At 36.9% G+C, this 21,039-nt stretch overlaps 1 protein-coding gene across 3 annotated transcripts in view; it reads right to left on the reverse strand.

Moving 5' to 3' along the window:
• The window catches only part of LOC102238097 (netrin receptor UNC5C-like), a 201,114-nt gene that overhangs the window by 74,720 nt on the left and 105,355 nt on the right, over positions 1-21,039 (reverse strand). For all 3 annotated transcript variants that reach the window (XM_023344101.1, XM_005795070.3, XM_023344100.1), the window contains exons 3-4: positions 19,187-19,330; positions 3,088-3,191 (exon numbers count right to left, since the gene is read on the reverse strand). In XM_023344101.1, the coding sequence (XP_023199869.1) occupies positions 3,088-3,191; positions 19,187-19,330 (248 nt within the window). The remainder of the gene's footprint in view (positions 1-3,087; positions 3,192-19,186; positions 19,331-21,039) is intronic.

Raw genomic sequence — 21,039 nt, forward strand, 5'->3', positions numbered from 1 at the left:
GCTGCCCTGGGGCAGACTCACAGAAGCAAAGCTGCTATGCAATCGCCACCAATGGGCGTTCTGACCACCACCAGCAGTCAAGGGGGTTCAAGTACACAAGTGGTGAATTTTCAGCTAAAAAATTCAACTCCATTTGTCATCATTTGCATTAGAGTCTGAATCATAAGTCTTTCACGAGTTCATAAAGTCAAGTCTAAAGTCATTATATTTGTAACTTGAATTAGACTTAAGTAGACACTTCACCTTTTTGGTGACATCAACAATGATCAAAATGATTCCAAAACAGATTCCGAAGTTTTTGGTGCATATACTGTATCTATATTTTATTGAATATCTTACAATTTAACAACTTTATCATCACCTTTATTGCAACGGCAATAAAAAACACAACAAATACGATTAGCTTTTTTGTCCCTATCCCTGGATTGTATACACAGTTGTTCTTCATAGGAAAAAATATATATCCATAAAAAAATAAAATCTGGAGAAACTGTAGCCAGGGCCTAAGGGAACAAATAAAACTGAGAACAACTGAGCTGATGGCAAAGAGAAAAGATGTGATAAGAACAGAGAAAAACTGAAAATCAAGGGCAATAAAAAATAGTCAGGGTTACAACCAAGGGTCTTCAGATGGTTTTAAATCCAAATCCCTCTAAAGAGCTTCAGCAGACAGACAAGACAGACCAATCCATTTTCCTGAAATCCTATTATGACAGGAGTAAGACGACTGGAAAAGGTAGCAAATTGAACACAATGGAAAAGTAGGTTTATTTTTCTGTAGGGGTGTGCATGTGTGTGTCTGTGTCCATACGATTTTTGCTGCACAAATGTGTTCAAACAGTTGTCAAATATAAACTGCAGTAAAAAATGCTGATAAGGCAGGAGTGATAATGAGTTGTTAGTGCGGAGGCCGGTCTCCAAAGGAACTGAGCATGAGTTGAGAGGGTGAAAGTAGGTGTAAGACAACAAAAAGACACAAAAACTGACTAATAATCAGGGTTTCTATCTTTGAATGTCATAGGAATTATGTCTCAACAAGATCTAGAGAAACTCATCCATGAGTTTATCTTCAGTCGCATTGATTACTGCAACAGTGTCTTCACAAGTCTGTCCGACAAATCAATCAAACAGCTGCAGCTGATCCAGAATGCTGCTGCTCGCGTTCTCACTAAAACCAGGAAGATAGAGCACATAACACCAGTTTTAAAGTCCCTACACTGGCTCCCTGTAGCTCAAAGAATAGACTTTAAAATACGGTTGTTAGTTTATAAATCACTGGACGGCTTAGCACCACAATACATTAAAGATCTGTTGTTGTTGTATCAACCTTCCAGACCCCTCAAGTCTTCTGATTCTGCTCTGCATCCCCAGAACCAGAACCAATCGAAGAGAAGCAGCATTCAGCTTCTATGCACCACAAATCTGGAACAAACTTCCAGAAAACTGTAAAACAGCTGAAACACTGACTTCCTTTAAATCGCGACTAAAAACCCACCTGTTTAGAGTTGTATTTGAAACATAATCAATTACGAATTTATTGCTGGCACTTGACTTAATGTAATGTTTTGATTTTTGACTCTATGTTGCATGACTTTATGTTTTTAAGTTTCTTATGATGTAAAGCATTTTGAAATGCCTTGCTGCTGAAATGTGCTCTACAAATAGAATTTGATTGATTGATTGATTGATAGTGACAAAATCCAACTAATGCACTTGCTTAAGTTCCCCAATAAAAACTAGATGCAATATTGTAAAAGGGAAAACAAAAATCAGATTTCCCTGTCTTCCTTTTCTTCTACCCCACCTCAGTCTTAGATTTTCTCCTACATGCTTTCTCAATTTGTATGCTGATATGCCTTCTCTCTTTTCTCTTAGGGGAGTTATGTACTTAAGTGCAATAGCAAACGACTATCAAACCCTGAGGATGGAAACCTGATTCAGAGACTCCCCATCCGCCAGTGAAGCCTTCTCTAAGTGCACACTTCTCAAAGTGCAGCCTGGGGTCACTGCACTTCCCCAGTGACCAAAGGCATAGATGAAATAATGACTTTTCATACATACAGGTACAAACCATCTGAAAGTGAGAAATTAAACAACAATCTGAATAGCAAATAGTTTAGATCCAGCACTTTGAGAATTAAAGTGACCTAAATGGCCCCAAAATAAATGCCTACTACAGGGTCAACTTTATAAGTTAATGAAATGTCAATGTGACAATGCACTTGATGAATATAATTGTGTTCATTGTGTTCATGTGCTACCCATAAACATAATTAAATGTTTGCTGTAAAAGACAAAGAGGCAGTTAGTTTGTTACAAAGTTTAGGTCACACAAATGAGCAAATATGCTTGCTTACTTAAAGTAGTAATTTCTAATATGTTTCAGGCTGCATAACACTTTAAAGTACCTTGGTTATGATCCACCTACACTGACCTTTTCCTATTTTGTTCCCCTTAAATGGGTTTAAGGTGTCCTCAAATTGGATCTCTGGGGACCCTTAGGGTCTCAGTTCATACATGTAGCAGAGCTTATATGCATCCATCAGTCAAAACAGAATTAAGGTTGTTTCTTCCTGTGGCAATTCAGCACATTTATCATTGAATAATGTAAAAGTATGAGTGTTACACATTGTGTTGTATTCCCAAAATTATTTTAGGCAAATCTATCCAAAAAGGCAACAAGTTAGATTCTGTATAGCTAAATGTACTGTTGTGGATTACTACAACAGTACTAATACTGTATTAAGATTATATAACAGATTTGTCTTTTTATTTCTATTAAAATAAACAGTATGTTATATAATGGTATGTGAAATAGAACATGCAACATTTCCATGCTGCTCCTGACAAAACACTGATTAACCGATTCCACCCCCAAAAAAACTCAAACACAAAGTACTGCATTTGATACAACTCTTATTTCTGTGGCGCTTCCAGGCTTTTCCCATATGATTACTTCTATCTATATATATCAGCTCCCATTTTTTTTATTCTATCACTCTCTTCCATCAATGACTTCCTTCTCTTGATCTCACGGCTTAGTTTCCTTTCAGCTCAGGAGGAGGTTAACGATAATATTGCACATACCTCAGCAGCTGGAATGCCCTCCGGAGGACGACACTGTAGCAGAACCTCCTGCTCCAACGACACTTCTTTTCCAAGAGGTTCTTGTTCAAATGATTTTTTCAGGTCTGAGGAGAGAAGGAAGCATTTTATAATGACAATCAAGGAATAGCAGTGAGAAAAGTGTTTTTTAATTACGCTAAAAGTAGGTAAAACTTGTGCAGTGGAAAAGGAGCTTAAACTATATGTTATATTTTGGTGGCGCTAGAGAATTAAATGTTGCATTACAAAGCAACAACCCAAATGTATTTTTATTTGTAAAAATACTCCAGAAGTAATTCAGCACTTAGGAAGACCAGTTTAGAGGTTGTGCCATGTCAGTATGAACCAGAGTCTTACCCTCAGTCTTGAGTCAGCAGAGACAGACTAATTATAGTTATGTTTTAACTCAGTCATGCATGCAGTGGCTTCTCACACCTTCCTAGTTTACAACAAGAGAAAACACTTAGCAACAATAGTGCTGATCTCAAAAGATAACCTGTTTTTGGAATCCACATAAAACCACACACACTTTCCCATCAGCCACTTTTGCTGTGTGGCATTCTCTTTATAACTATGTACTAAATGTAACCTCACTTTCTGTCTTTGTAGATTCCATCAGAGTTCAGGGATCTCCAGCAAGCCAAAGACAATAAATGATTCACATTAATGGTTTGCATGCTGTGATAAATGACAGCATTACAAAGCAGCACGGAATGTGTAGCTTTTTCTCCCGCTGAATGATTTGAGAGTTCAGATGTTTTTTCATTCACTTTGAGACAGAAAAAGGCTCACAATGGTAGAATTAAACTATTTGGGACATACACATCTTTCAATTCCCTTTTTCATTTTACTGTTTTCCTAAAATTTTACCATAGTATTTTAATACTCATTGACATTTTTTCTTTGTTGATGGTGACTTCTACCACTGTCATAGTTTTATTTTTTTCTTATTTTATATTTACTGAGTGTGAAAGATTAATTCCTTACTATCCGGCTCAGGCTTTTAGTCTGCTGCCTCATGATACGTTGTAATGACATATGTCTACTTGGAAAGTTGAGTTTACCACATGTGAAAATAATTAGCGTGTCACAGAAGAAGCTAATAAAGCATATTGTAATGTGAGATAAGTGACAGTGTATCAAGGCTTAGCAGGCAGCTGTATTTATGGGACCAGTCTGATGATGTGATGGATATCTATAGGAGCAGATGATGAGGGTGAAGTGGGAATAGCTGAAAGCAGAGAACTATTGCAGAGTTTGCTTGAAATATGAGATTTCATTGTGCCAATCCTCCCCAATGACTTGGACTGAAACTAAAAACTGGTGAAACTGGTTCATGACTGATATGTGACTAAGAAAAGCATGAGTATATCATTACCCTGGTGCAAATGATTACTTTCTATCTGTAAGTTTTACCTCAGTTGTTTTAAGGTTGGAGTTAAGGTGTTAATTTTCAGTTTGTTTATTGTTTTATTCATGTGGTTAAAGAAAGGCACTTCGTTTTTTTGAGGTATAAAAAGTAATTAAGTTGATCCTGGCTAAGTTGAAGGTTCTTACAAAATTATCCTGCTTTTTACACATTACTGCCCAAAGTTAGTGCAACTTAGAGTGAAAAACTTACAACTACAGGTGTTAAGTGTCACTTTTTCTTTGGAAACTGTATGAACATTGGATGAAATGGTTTTCCAGTTGTTTCTGGCCATGGATCTTGAAAGCAGATTTGAAACTTTACACATTAAGTTTGAGAATCCCTGGTGTGCAATAAGCTAAAGAAAAATTTAGGCAAGAGATTAAAAATATGTGTGTTAAAAATTTTTACGTTTAAAAAAGACACACTTAAAGGGGCGAAAAATAACTGTTCTGTCCTTTGCCCTTAAGTTTCAAAAGTGTTCAGAAAACTTTCAGAACATGCAGTGTCTGCTGCATGTCTATCCTTGTGTCTTTTTACTCTGCTGGTTTCCAAGTGTGCTCTTAATCACCTTAAGTGTCAGCAGTAGTTCACCATTTGCAGGTACATCCAGACCAGACAGAACATTCTTTAAAATATTGAACTGGTTGACTCCGAGTTGCTGTCAGGGAATTTCATGCGGACAACCAAAGTGGCAGAAAGATGTAGAAGATTAAAGGGAGAAATAAAGAAGATGCGGCCTTAAAAATGCCTCTTTCTAGAAACTATATATTTTTATCATGCATGCTCAACATACAACATATGTTATATTCAAAAATGTAACAGTTTTGCCAGTTGAGTTTCCTTAAAGATTCCACATATGTCAGTACAAATTTAGCTAGTTAAATTTTGTCAAGGTTCTAATTAGAAGCTGTGCAAACCCAAGATGAAGTATTATGTGTGGTATATAACAATACAGGTCACAATCCTTCCAGTCTTCCACGTCTTTTAGTGAGGAAACAGAGTCTGCGGACCTTGGGTCGGGTTCTCCAATCTCTGGTACTGAGGCCATTAATCTGGTTAAAAAGATCCTCAGTGGCAAGGTCCCAGGGGTGAACGAGTTCGGTAAGACTCTGGAAATTGTGGGGTTGTGTTGGTCGACACACCTTCGTAATATTGCGTGGACATTGTGGGTGGTTCCCTTGCAATGACAGACTGGGATGGTTATTCCCTTATTTAAAAAGGGGGACCGCAGAGGGTTTTACGACTACACAGGGATGCTGCTACCCACGTGAGCTGCTGTTGTTGTTAAAAAAAACCTCTGGCATAATGACTTTCTATTTCATCTTTCTTTTATGGCCACTCCATCCTCAGACTCTCTCCATGATGAGCCAGTAACCAGCAGCACATGCAAAATCCTCATGAAAAGAGGATGGTTCGCACCACTTTTGCTCGTACAATCAATTGCACTAATAATCTTTGTAGATCATATGCAAAACATTGACTTATTGTGCGTACAATTTCTTTTTTGCTCACAATTTAGCAATCCTTATTTGGAATTTTTGTAGATCAAGCCCTAAAAATACTGCATGAAACATTGCTCAAAATCATCAGTTCTCAGAGCTATAAAGTTGTGGTCACTGCAAAACATCTCACTGCAAATGGATTCTTTTTACCCTCAAAAAACCCCCAAACAATTAGTTACGAAATGACCAACACTGTAAAAATACAAAAATGCATAGCACTGGAACAATCAACAACCATTTTACAGTAATATATCCCACAACTCAGTTGAGGACAGTTACTCATAAAAATATCTAACATGTTGTGCATAAAATATACTGTCGTGGATCATGTGTAACAAAGGTTGTTGCAAGACACTTTAGAAGATAGACAAGTTAAATTTATATCCAGAAAAATATAATGAAATCCCTTCAATCACATAGACAGATTAACTCCACATATTACTTACATACCTATTTAAATATATCCCTACTTATCCATCCATCCATCCATTTTCTTACACCCTTGTCCCTAGTGGGTCGGGAGATGCCGGTGCATATGTCCAGCTAACGTTCCGGGCAAGAGGCGGGGTCCACCCTAGACAGATTGCCAGTCTGTCGCATATCCCTACTTATATTCCAGTTATTTAGTGCAGTCAAATCCCAGCTGGATGTGAGTTATTTGCCATAATTCAGCACCATCAGAAGCCAGACGCAGTAAATCCAAATGTAAACAATAGCTGAAAATGCAATTATGAAAATTCTGAACTACTGAAAGAAATCTGTCACTATTGGTTCTGATTTTGCATCCGAACAGACTTTTCTGCAGAAGTCACAGTCAGTGCCCCACAAAAGGTCATTGCTGTTAGTTGTGCTTTCTTTGTATCAGTTTCCTTCTTTATAATTTTGAAAAGAAAATGCTGTCTGCTCCCCTTGCTCAACAACTTTAAAATTGATACACATATGGTGGCACCTGTTATTACATCCACAAACAGAGTGCGGCTGTCTGACATCTATATTATTCTTCTGTGCATATGGTTTGCTTTGGGGTCGCAAACTGTTCACACAAAAGTTTGATTGCATTCACATTTAATGTTATTAGTAGCCACAGAAACAGTAATATTAGCTGTGATAAGTACACATTTAAGACCAGGTAAAAATTTTGGTACCAAATGGTAGATATCAAGGAGCTAATTGGCAGGCAGGCAGGTATGCAATGGTTTGTTAGCGAATACAAAATGGTGGTAGGGCAGGATGAACTGGCAATCTTTGGGTACAAAATTGCAAAGGACCAGTAAACTAACCCAGAGTTGCATTAAAGGCAAACAAAATCTATCAGACAGGAAGCATAAGCAGTATGTAGTAGGATTTGAATTGTGTAAAGCAAAAAGCTTCTGTGTTTGAAATATGACTACAGAAGTTCGCAAGAGTTGTGAAAAGTGAAAAACAATGTTCCATATTTAAATCCATATGAGCAATAAGCCTAAACTGGTTTCATTAGAATTCCAGTGACATGCTGCTCAAAAAGCATTAAGGACTCCCAAAATGTGCCTGTATAACTGCTGAAACGCAAGGCAAGCTTTCATTTTGTGCAATATAAATCTACTCATTACACATTCTGTGTGTACAGCTATATTGGTTAAGTGAGTTGTGTGAGGACACAGAGTATGTCTCAGGCTGAATGATAACTTCATAATGCAATCAATCCCTCTGGGGGATGACAGACTGAACAGAGCATGATGGTTCATTATGGGAGTAATCACCAAAAGCTTTAGTTCTAAATCCACCACATGGCTACCCACACGTACATGTACCAATGCTGAAAAACAAAGATGGAACGTTAGAGACAGCAGGGTAGTTTCACAGTGAGAAAACTGCACAGAGGAGATGAAAAGGCAGGTACAGTAACACATGAAACAAGAAATTAGAAGAAGAAAAAAACTCTAGACACAAGGAGAAAGAAAAGTGACTTCTGGACGAGACACACTTTTCCAGTGCCAAGGAATTCTAGGAATAATTTCCTGGTCTTAATTAGGATGGGAGATGGAGAAATGAGAAGTTGGCTGTGAGTTGATTTCAATAAAGATTGAGAATGAAATTAAAGGAGATTAAAGCAAACTGCTTGGGGATGAACAGACACATATTTGTGAGACAGGATGCTGTAGAATTCTAACTCTGCCAGTTGACATGAGAAGGACATATTTTCCTTGTATATTTCCGTTTTAAAGACAATAAGGTGACACGTTTTGAAAATGAAGGGGTACCACAAATTCATAACAGTAGAAGGTGTGTGTTTTGTGCACGTGTCCTCAAGGGAAATATTTTCACAGGGCAGAAGTGACAGATGTGCTCATTCACTGACCTCACTTCACTCCCTAAATAGCACCGTCCAGCATTCGATATCAGCAAATCCAATATATACTTCTCTAAGTAGCGTTTTAGAAATACAACAGTTAGGAGCAGGTGAAGTGTTCGTTTTTGTAACGTGGTGTTCGCCATATAGCAGCATCAGCAAAAAAAAAAAAAACAAAAAAAAAAACTAAACTAAATAAATAGCCTCCCCTTGCATAAAAGCACCTTCCAAATTTCCCTATGTGTCCCTCTCCGCCTCTTTCCTTCTTTACTTAAAGCTTCCATCAATCAAGTAAAACTGTTATTATGTCTGTGGTTAGCTTGTTGTCTTGGGCACCTCTACATAAGCACATTTCAGTGCAATTATCCTAAATGGGTGTCTCTGCCATGCATGCTGCCCGTTCCAAATCATAACAGTTTCCCCCTGATGCAGCTGCTCAAGCAATAAAAAGCAATGTGAGATTCTTGGGAATAGAAAGTATAGAGGAAAAAAATGAGAGAACAGTCTAATCAACAAAACAAAATCATAGACCAAGATTTGAAAAAACAGGAAATGCAAGGTGAGCTTTGTTTCTGGATTATAATTGCAAAAAAGTTGGACTAGCTATAGAAAACAATTCTAAGCATTAGTGTTCCTTTATCTCTTTTCTCTCTGGGAATAGAAAGTAAAGAGAAAAAACTGAGAGGACATTTTAATCAACCAAACAAAATCATGGACCAAGACTTTTTAAAAAGAAATGCAGAGTAAGCTTTGTTACTAGTTTTAAATTACAAAAGTTAGAGTGTCTATAGAAGGTGATTCTAAGCATTATTTACTCCTTCTGCTCTTTTATCTCTGTTATTTTCTTTTAAAACACTTTGGACTGTCAATCATGCTCATGCATGCGCTGCTCATATCCTCCGGCACAGAGAGCGTACAAGCTCCAGATTGCCCATTTGCTGTAGCTGTGCTAATTTTGGAGAAACAAAGTAACTGATGTGTGAGGATTGAACAATTGTAATGTAATAAAATCATGATAAAACAGCTTTCAGATTACAAAATAAACTGCAGAACCTAGCGTAACACCACATGGCAACAATTTGAAATACAATAACAAAACAAACAAGATGAACCTATGGGTTGTATCTAAATGATTATAGTACACAAAAAAAATCATTCAAGCACGAGAGGAAACAAACAAATCATGATTCACTGTTCTCACTGTACAAAAGACGTACATCTTGTATTTGCAAAAATTTATATTCATCTTATATGTGGTTCCATTAATTTACAGTTTTGTTCACACATCTCTGTGATGGAGGTCTTGGTGGTGGTTTATTTGATCATTAATTTCATAAATGGCAGTTTATTAAATAAATGCAATTTAATTTCACCAAGCTACAAACAACAGTGTCAGTTTTCATTTAGTTTTATTATATTCCAGTCGCTTCTGAAGGGGAAACGAAGAGGAAAGCAAATAAAGGTTTTTAGGTCCCATATTTTTTCTACCCTGTAATAATTGTCAGGACAATCACACATGATATTTCACATTAATAACAATTACAGCTTGTTTTTTTTATTATAGGTTAAGAACATTATTCATGTTATTGCTCAAACAAATATCAAACATAATTTTTGATTGTAACTTCTTAAAAGATGCAGAGTGACATGTGTTTAGAGTGTTTATCCTAGTAATTTACCTTGATGAAAAAAAATCCCAAACGCTCTCTTGTTTGTATTTGCAGCATTCAAGTACATTGTCAACCTTTAAACACTTAAACTTGAAGTTCCTTTCAAAATGCCTGGAGCGCTCCAAAATATCAAAATGGAAGACATGAAAGTACACTGTGACTTTGAACGTCACATTTTCAATGTGGCTATAAAGAGGATCATTTTCACTAACTTTCAAGATTGTCTTTCTACTTCACCAATTCTTTTGCTGAACTCCCCACCCTGTCATTTCAACACTTCACAACCTGTCATCATCTGAAGACATCAGACAAGGTCTTTCAATCTAAAGTCAGGATTTGAAAAAAGCAAACAATTTAATGTGTTACCATGGAGCCAGTACTCAGCAGTACTGGCTCACTCAGTTAAGATCAAAAATTGACCAGAAAGCTTTTCGGCTGCTTCTATGTGGTTCAGCAGAAACAAAAACACAAGCATTGTATTTTTGAAAGCAGCAACGTGTGTTCAAACTTTGCAGACCAAGATATGGACCTCCTTCAATTCAAAATAAAGATTTATATTTTATGCAGACCAAAGAAATACAAGCATATAAAGCACATTACTTATCTCAAACTTGGACAATTCATAAAGTGTTTTGTTTCCTTGCAGCATGTCATCAAAAGATTCTTTAAGGTATAAAATAAATAAATTCAACCATGGAAACTTGCTACTTTTTGATCATGAGATATCTTTTGTGGTTGAGATCAGATACCTAAACCATTATGTTCACATTCTGACATTCTGGGGGTTTTGAGCAGAATGTAACTGGGCTCTTTTTGTTTTTACTGGAGATGTCCTACCTCAATTCTGAACATATGTTGGGTTTTCAAAATCATCATCAGAGGTAACCCTCTCTGTTCTGTTATCACAATTAATCCAATAAGTTGGCGCCAATCTCTAACCATTTAACATTTGAGACTGTAGTCTTGAGCTTAAAATGATTCACATCTTCAGAGATGAACAAAACACCTTAATATATTGTCTTAGCTATGAAGTGTATCAGTTGTATCAGTGTGACCATTCTAACAACCAGTTGCCTGAAATCTACAACCAATGATCAGACTGAGAAGAAGTAGTAATTTGATGAGATCTAATTTTCTAGCAATTCTACAACTAAGTAGTATATACATCTATAGAATAGTCAATACAAAGACTGTGCAAAGGTTGTGGATGGAGCTTTGAGCTGAAACATAGCATCACACTATGGATCCAGATTGCTCATAGTATTGTTTGGGACTCTTTAGACAGCTGTATTAAGTGTTAAGTGAGCAAAGTATTTGATTTTCTGGTATCTATAAGAATGAGTCCCTTCAGTGAGAGCAACTTGTCTTAACAAAATATATAATTATGAGTCATCATTTTGATATAGGGCGGATGCTGGTTCAGTTTTTAGCTCCTTTGCTTTACAGCCAGAAGGTTGTAATTGGGTTTTATGAGTTTAAAACCCAGCTGTGTAGGCTCCTTTTCATGCAATTATGTTGCAATCATGTTACACACAGTGCGTATTCAAACTTGACACTTTTGGTACACTTTAAGCAAAGTTTGTTCTTCCTGCTGGTCTGGACGTTTCGTGTAGGTGTGAATACATTGAAGCAAACAATGGTGGGGACCAAACAAACAGACTGAGACCTGTGTTTTGGTCCGCTTCCAAACAAAGAGTGGTTTGCTTCTGGTGTGAATACAGACCTGTCTCGACCTGAACCAACAACAAAAACTATTCTTTTTGGATTTCACAAGCCACCGTTGCTGAGCAATGTGGTCAAAAAGAGCCTTTAAGTGTTGCTAATGCTATTATTGCGTATGTACTAAAATCACACCTGATGTGCCGTCTTCTGCTTTGCGATGCTGCTGTCAGCATGTTGTGGGACAGGGGTGGCAGAGCATATCATCTCATTCAGATTGCAGCACACACTAACTAATGTCGTTCCAAAATTAAAAATATCCCATTGTGAAATCTGCAGTGAATGAGCTGCTCGTGCATTTACAATAACAGCACAGGCGTGCACAACAGAAATCACACAAACAGTTCTTTAAAAGTGAATTTGTTATAGGTCTGTGCTCTGTCCTATCGCTGTCATTTCTGTTCAATGAGAGCAATGGCTGTCACCTGCATAGATTTGTTTAAAAATGACAGTCCTGTTTCAAAAAAGCATAACATGAAAACAAACTACACCAAACACAAAAAACAATGTATTTTGGTCCAGACCAGAAAAGCGGACTTTCCTGGTGAGAATACACCTCCATTGGATTTTCTACACCGTACCTCGGGCCCAGTTCCCTCATCACAATGGCTTGTGAAGAAGATGAATAAAGTCTTTATGGTCTGTGTAAGCTTGTGCTTTTTAATGTGAAAATGTGTGAAAGATCAAAGTTAATGTGAACAATTAAATGACTCAAGAGAGTCAGTTGTGCTCTTTAAACAGCAAAGCTGCCGTCAGTCACGGAAAAGAATTACACTGAGTGCTTGGTTAACAGCACGGTTAAGTTAGAGTAAATCACGGAACATTTACGCTAAGTTAAGTATGTCCTTACGTTCTACCTTAATAATTTGTGGTAATCACGTTTTATTTAAATATTCTGGTCTTATAAATCTTACATTACTCTTATGTTTATAGCTTAATCCCTTGTGATTTTTCTTAACTATTGACTTACACATTTCATAGAAATTTTTTGTGTGACATCTCAATGACACTTTCTGCTTCTTTGTTACTGAGACCTTTGGTTTTTTTTCCCATTTTTTTTATTTCCCACACTTGGACTTTAAAGACCAAGTGAGCGAGTTCTGTGTGAGTAAATCAACAGTGTGGCTTACCACTCTAATGCTTAAGAGTACCCTGAAGCAGTCCTTGACATCTGGGGAAAAGCTCAGTGGCTCACAGCAGTGGTGAAACATCATAACCACACTTCCAGACACATACATTGGAAGACTTTGTGGATTTTAACTATAAAAATGTTTATACTGTGTTTGTGACCATCATGAAATCACCCTCAACACCAAAAACCAAAAACTCATTTATGACGTATAAAAAACAAGAATGGGGGCTTCTGTTAAAAGTGTTTGCATAAATGTCAAAGTGAATACAAATCAGTTTAAAGAAAAATGAAAACAAAAATGAGACATGGACAGTTTTGCTTGAATAAACATTGCTGAGACTGCAACTGACGTTTCATGCTTTAAAAGGTCAAAAGCCATTGAGACAGCGTTTTGGTTGCTGTGCAAATTTCATACCACAAAGGTTGGCTAGCCCAGCACAGTTGTTGCTGGGTTACAAGTGATTGATTGTGTAAGACTGTAAGCCTCTGCAGGTTTAAGCCTACATTCAAATCAAAAAATATTCCATTAAAGTCCAAAACCAGGGAAGAAAAATCATTGTTCAGACATGTTTTCCTAGGTTTAGTTCAGCCACAATTGAGGGGAAAAATAAATTCATCCACTTTGGATATTTGCAACATAAACAAAATCAGAAGAAACCCACTGACAGAGATTTTCCAGTTGCCACAAGTAGCTGCCTCTATTGGTGTGCCCCTGAGTGTCTGGACTCTTGATTGTTATGCACAAACGTCTCAGTGGAAGGTGGCAGAACAAATTGCCATCACTGAGGAGAGTGTATGTGTGTCTATGGGTGCATGTATGTGTAAATTTGCGTGTGCACATAGCTGTGTGTATGTCTGTGAGTATGTGTGGGGACTTGGCATATTACAAATCCATTGAAGGAGAAAGACTTGACCTGATAGCTGCCGGGGCAAAGAGTGTGACTGACAATTTGTGCACATTAATGTGTATTTAAAGTCTGTGTTTCACTCGTTCATGTGCACTTGACTGCAGTGTTGCATGACTGAGAGAGTACTTGAAAGTGTCAGTGTTTGGCTCATTTTCTTTATAAAGCTGAACTGAGTTGTCTGTACCTCTCACACCACACATTTCCAGTGCCAAAAGTCCAATAAAGCAGAAGATTTAACATACTGTATTTGACTGGGTCTTTGTCACTTTTACAGCCACATTAATGGCTTCGTGACTGGCAATCACAAATTTTCAATTTGCTTAGTACTGTAAAGAGTTAATGGCATTATCATTTAGAAGGCCAAAAGATACTGAGGAATAAGGGATACAGGCAAGAAAGTAACCGCAAGTGTCCGAGTGAAACTATGAAGAGACGAGGTGAGGAGGGTTAAAAGGTGAGGGAAAAAAAAACAAGAATCAAAGAAATTATGACATGAAAATGAAGCAGTAAATGCAAGAAAGAAATGCTGAATTGCTGCTGCACAGTGAAGTAAAAGACACTTAGCTCAGCAAGCTCCAGCTGCCAGGAAGCATTTTAATCACAACAGCAGATCCAAATAGGAGCCGAAAGCAGGGTAGGTCGGGAGGTTGGGTCGATTTGAAGTAAAAGGTTATCGCAAGAGAGGGCTGAGAGTAATCAGATCAAGTTAAGGCAAAAATTACTGCCAAAATAGAAAAAAAAAAGAAAGTGAAGGACAGTGGGGCATACAACATTAACAAGTTATGTGGCGAAAGAAAGGTAAGGATGAAAGAAAATTCCTTTCTTTTCTCCATCACAATAACCTTTATCTAGCACTTATCAAACAGCTATTTTAAGCAGGGAGCGTGTGCAATTGCTTGATGTTACATATTGTCAATTATACGATATACTGTAATAATGCACTTAATGCAATTAGGCATCTAGTAAGGTAGAGATAACTAGCTGAAGTTTTGGACTGGGAACCAGTTTGGGAAAAATTAGATTCAAATGACTTAGAATGTGACATGGCTGCTGGTGTAAGACAGACTGACTTGAATATTTGAGAAAGTGCTGATCGCACCTAAATAGAATGTAACTACATATATTTTGAAATGGTGTCTGGACTGATAACTCTTGATTTCAGCTTCAACATCCGAACATAGAATCAAATTTTAGCCAAACTTTACTCTAACCTAGACCCATTCTTTCTTTAGTTTGCCAGTTTTAATGGTACAGCATTAAACACTCCCCTGCATACCTGAACATAGCTCCATGACCACAATGAACCTATCTTCTGGTGGCTGCCTTCTCCAGGATAATGCACTCTTTCACCAAGCTCAAACTGGTTTTTAAAAATGTGAAAGTGAATTTGCTAAACTTCAATGGGCTTCAAACAATATGAGATTCTGATTATGGATATGCAGTTCACAATTCTGTCACAATTTCTACTATTATGTCTCCTCAGACCAACCGTTTGAGAAATGTTGGTAAAACCTTGGTGAATGTACACTAAAAGGAATTAAGGCAAAAACTAAAGGAGGTCAAGATGGTACTAGTAAGGTATATCAAATAAGGCAATGGTGAGTGTATTTTCTGCATGACAAAGTTTTGAAATACATGCATTTTCTAATTGTTTTTAATTCAGTTCAAACTTGGGTTTTCTAAATTTGAATTTGTAAATTCTGCAGAATATCATCTTCCAAAAGAAATCTCCTTTTGAACAGTCTAAAATGCTGTTTGTGTTTGGGACAATCCACAGAGAAAAAAAATATATTAGATTTAGATGCACAAGATAGTGGTTACCTTAAAGCCAGACACATCTCATTAAGCTTAACACTTTTTTCAGCCTTTCGAATAGCATTAGTTTTCAAACAATGTTTGTGGGGCCATGCTGTGGTGGCATAGGGGATAGTGCAACCCACGTTTGGAGGTCTTCTTAAGTCCTTGACACAGCCGTCACAGGTTCGATTCCCAGACCCGGCGATATTTGCCGCATGTCTTCCCCCCCCTTCCTGTCAGCCTACTTTCATATAAGGGGCACTAGAGCCCACAAAAGACCCCCTGGAGGGGAGGGGGGAAAAAGTCAGTTGAAACTTTTTGGACAAAGGCTCTAATACCTTGTTCAATACCTTCTCATAAAATGCAGTAAATTTCCTGAGAGGCTCCTAACAATGGGTTTTAGAAAATTATTCAAAACCCCATTTTAAAGCCAGACTCATTAAATATCTACTTTCCCATGATGAAGTAACCAGTAGTGGACAACATCACAAGAACATTTTGATTTTAAAAGCCTAAGAGTACAATAACCATGTTTCGGGAGCACAAACTGACATTTAATGAGTAAATGGACAAAGTTATAAATGAACAAACTTTTAAATTTAGGATTATGTATAATTTAAGACCTAGTATGAAAAATCAGCACATTTTGATTTTTTCACCTTATTTTAAGATACTGAATATGAAGATTTTCAAAAAACCCTGTATGTTGCGCATACATTGGGTTTTAAAGTAATCCAAATAAAGTTAACACATTATTTATAGTGCTATTAAACATTAGTAATCAGACTCAAGCAGTGGAATAAAAAACAGCAGAAATCTTAAATATAACAAAACAATGGTTTGTATCAGGGCCTGCTTAAAAATTACTTCCCTTTATTTCGATAATGTAAACAAAGATATTGATATTGTATATGAAGGTTTCTTATGATATTCATAACTATGCATTCCAGAACATGTGGACATCTTCATCTGTTTTCTATGTTAGGATAAGTTATAGAAGTGTATTGAAAAATGCTCTCTTGTTCGTGTCTTTTTGCCGCTGGTGACTATTTTCAAGTGTTTGCTCCTGTTAAGTCTCAGAAGTCAGTATGCAAACACTCCCCTGCATCTGTCTCACAGCATGCGTCAGCCCCAACGTAAGCCAAAAACAGCACATTACCTTGCTTTCATTGCACCCCAAGGAGGGCCTATTCCAGTCGAGAATGTTATTAGCGAAGCTTAGAAGGATATTTCTGACTATGTCACTAACTCACTGCTGACAGACAGGAAAACATCCTCACAAAGTAAAACATTGCAAAAATGCTGCAGTATATTCGGAATTCACTTTGAAAAATGCAACTGTTTTTTATTGTGCATCACTGTGATAGTGTACTTTTTTAAAAGTGCATGATTGTCAGCTTTTTCAGCAAACATATATCATGTTGATACTAGATTTTTACCTGCACTGTATGAAATCCTAATCTTTTCTCCCAATCTGACATTAAATAAGACATAACCTTTCCTGCTTTTTACTTTCTAGAGAAGTAGGATTAGAGTAACTTTTAAGATTGTGGTAAAGGCCAGATGACGATATAATGGCTTAGCAAACTTCTTATTAAATAGAGGCACACCTGAAGATGCACTTTAAGGCAACACCTTAAACAGACTACTTCCATGCAGAGCTTTTGAGGAAAATACCCCTCACGTAAGCCAGAAAGTTAAAGCTTGGCCATAAATGGGTCCTAACACTGGAATGATCCAAACATACTCCCAAAATTACATACATGTACTGTAATGTTGTATGTAAATTGTTTATCTGAGATTTATCGATTTAAGTACATTTGAGGCATAAATTAATACAGTTAACTTTAAACCTTTTGGTACAAGCATAAAAATGAACAACAGCTAATATGAACCTGCAAACCAGGTAAGTTAAAAAGTAGAAAACCAAGCCTTGAGAAGTAAATGTGTCAGAATATTTTTGGGGGGAAATAAAATAAAAGAAGTAGAAACACAGGAGTCATCATGATGGATTTCCATCTAGACAGGATTATAATCAACATGGGAACAGAGGTTTTCAAGGGTGTATGTCTGTTAGAGTTATACTGTCTGGTAGAGTGCTACATATGGGAATGTGCACAGTTTATTCTGTCTTGTCTGCAGAATGGACTCTGTCAGAGTCCCAAACTGTCCTTTCAAAAGTGCACCCATGTGTATCCAGGCTGTCAGTGTAAGCCAGGGAAAATAGAAAGGAGAGGCTGATTTTGATATAGGTATTTCTTTACTGCAAGACCTCACTACAACCTGAACACAGAGACAAATCCCAGTTGTCTTATATGGCTGAATCGAAGAGTGCATTGATGTCTGGAAAACTGCTGTTGTGGGTTCAATTCTGAGGGAGAGAAACTTTGAAAGACCAATCTATTGTTTTATGTAGTTGCTTTTGAAAAATTATAAACAAGGCTTTCTGAAATTTTCAATCACATATTTCAATTGTCTTTGTTGCTGTCAATTGATCATTTACAAAAGGATTCTTCTTTGATTTTCCCTTGAGCTTTACTGAGGCAATTTCACTGTGTTAGAAATAAAACAGATGTATAATAAATAATGTCACTCTTTGCAAAAAATTCTATTTATTCTTAGCTGTATATCTTTATTAGGTAAATTACTTTCTTCAGTGATGTCATACCAATAAAGAACACAAACCAAATGTGTATTTTTGTCATAATAGTGAGGTTTAAACATACTAGAGATGCTTAAAGCTTGCTAAAATGCTAAAACACATACATGAATAAGACAACGTAAAAAGCCTCCGTGGGCCTGCTGTAATATGCATTAAAAAGACTTGATGGTATCAAAATATAATTACCACCCGCAAAGTAGTCATTGAACATGATGATATACGCAAGAGATTTACATTAGGATGTACGTCTTCTTTCAGTCAAGTTCACAGCTGCTGTGTGGGATAATCGTGTGCAGCATGAAGGCAAATCATAGCTGTACTCTGCATGATAAAACAGGGTGGAAAATCATCCAACCTGTTTATTGAAAAAATGATTTTAGCTACATTGTAAAAATAGAATTCAGTTCAGTGTGAAGGTTCTGAACATGTTTCAGGGAAAGCTTTTGTTGCAGTGGATTTTGGTAGGGTCATAACCCTAGTGTAATATTATACAAAACATATAAACCTAAACTCATAAAGTGATGGTTTTTTACTAAATTTATTTTAAGCATAGTTTATCTGTGTTGTTTGAATATGTGTAATTATACAAGTACAACTGAGTAAATGCTTCACACATACACATCCTTCCACATGTGTTCATATATACATCATAATAATTCAAACACACCAGCATTTAGTTTTGTGCAGAAGGTACTACTTGCATCATATAAGATCATCATTTTTCTTAGTCAGCTTGCTGCATCTTTGAGACTAGTATCTCTAACACAGAGATCTTTTCCTGAGATTGGACCTGGCAGAGTGGAAATGATGACTGTTTTCATTTCCTAGGTGCTTCCTTTCACAAGGAAAAATGAATGTGTTAAGGACTGTGTGCGTATCAAATTAAAAATGTTTTTGTTGTGACTTGGTTAGACACTGTTGACTCTGAAGTGCTTGTTGAAATGTACTCACATGCAATTCGGACATGTGCCTTGCGGCTTTTGGTGGTTCCAGCAGAGCTCCAGGCCACACACTGACACCAATAATCTTCAGGACCAAAAAGCTCCTCCACTTGCTGCCGCGTTATTTCTATACTGGCTTCTCTTACAACTAGACCTGCAAAAGAACCAAACAAACAACAAAAAACGAAAAAACTGTTACATCATTCACGTTTACAATTACAGTTTCATACTGTCACCATGTTGTGACAGTATGAGACAGACGACCTGTGAAAAGATCAAGCTCCGCCACCTCCTCTCAGTGCTACTATTGTTGTCAGAAGAAATGCTCCCAGTCAGAAACAACTAACCAGGGCCAAGGAGGAGTGTCGTAGCGCTGTTAATTACACTCATGTATATGCTGCTGAATGTGCTAATGCCAGAGAAACAATCCTGCTCCTAGATCTGATTGATTGTTTCTGCCAGAGAAGTGTATTTCTGCAGATAGCAAGGAGAGCACAGGGAGAAGGTAGAGAAGCATGATTTCTTTTTTCCCAGATTATCTGTCATTTACTAAACTGTCAAGAAATAGTGACAGTCCTTACAAATTTGTAAAAAAAAAACATGTTTTTTTTTTTTTTTTGCTTGTTTTGTTTTGTAAAACTTACATATGGAAGCTTTAATCAATTTTGTAAGGAATCCTGGACAAAAATGGTCTTTAGAAACAAAGCTGGAAGAGGCATATCCAAAAGTTTGTAATGGCAGTGAATGGTGGTTAAGGAAACTACTGACTCTTGACTTTTGGCTCAGATTTTATGTAGAGGTGTAAGAGTGATGGGAACTGAATACAAGTCAGCACAACAAACGTTTTATTTTTATTTTGTAAGAAATCTCGAAAACCATATTTTCCAACTTATAGTTATCCACAACTTTACACTGGTCATATCACATTAATTTCAAACAAAATACATAGATATTTGTGGTTGTAACAAGTCCAGTAAGTATGTATACTCTTACAACGTCCCATAGGTATGCTATCTTTTTTAAATATATGCTGACACTTACAAATCCAGCTCTTTTTATTCAGTGGATAAATGTAATTTTTCCCCTGTACTTAGAAATTACTCATTTTCACTTCCATCATTTATCTCACTGCATCCTCCAAATTTTTATCTCTCGCTCTTTTCTTTTGGTATCTGAAAACAGCTCCAATATAAAGAATAAATGCAATGTTTAAATACTTGCACCCTACTGGCAGGACAAAAGGGATCACTGATAGAGAGGTACAAATGAATCGAAATTTCTGTGACAAAGGAAGGGTTTAAAAAAGGAGCAGTGAAATGAAGTAAGACATTTAAAGAAATGCAAATAGACAGAAAACAATTATTGCAAAGAAGAGGAGAAATCAAGAGGGCACTGATTAAGAAAAATAAAGATTAAGTCTTAAGAGTGAAAAGGAAGGAGTATTTTAAGAGAGAAAAATGATTTGCTAGTACAGGTAATAGAGAGCAACAAGACACTGGCACAGCAAGAGGACGAGTGAGGATGACAGACGAGGAGGTGGAAGAGGGCAGTAAAATGTGAAAGGAAAAGGAAAGGAGAGAAGAGATAAAAATGGATTTAAGTTAAAAGTATGTGGGGAATGGGGAGTAGATAGGAAAGACTATAAGAGAACATCTTGGCAGTTTATTTCAGGTTCAGAAGTGTTACAAAGACCTGAGAAACTATCTCTGTGGGGCTTCACAAATCTGACTTGGGCCTACTTATGAAGACTCAGTGAGTTCTTGCCAACTGAGAGGCAGCTATAGCAAGCAAGCTGGTGTAAAGGCAAAGGGACAGAGAAAGGAAAAGTTTAATTCCTTTAACAAGATTGTGGTAACTTAGCAC

Source organism: Xiphophorus maculatus, chromosome 12 (assembly GCF_002775205.1).
Source record: "Xiphophorus maculatus strain JP 163 A chromosome 12, X_maculatus-5.0-male, whole genome shotgun sequence".
NCBI lineage: Eukaryota > Metazoa > Chordata > Actinopteri > Cyprinodontiformes > Poeciliidae > Xiphophorus > Xiphophorus maculatus.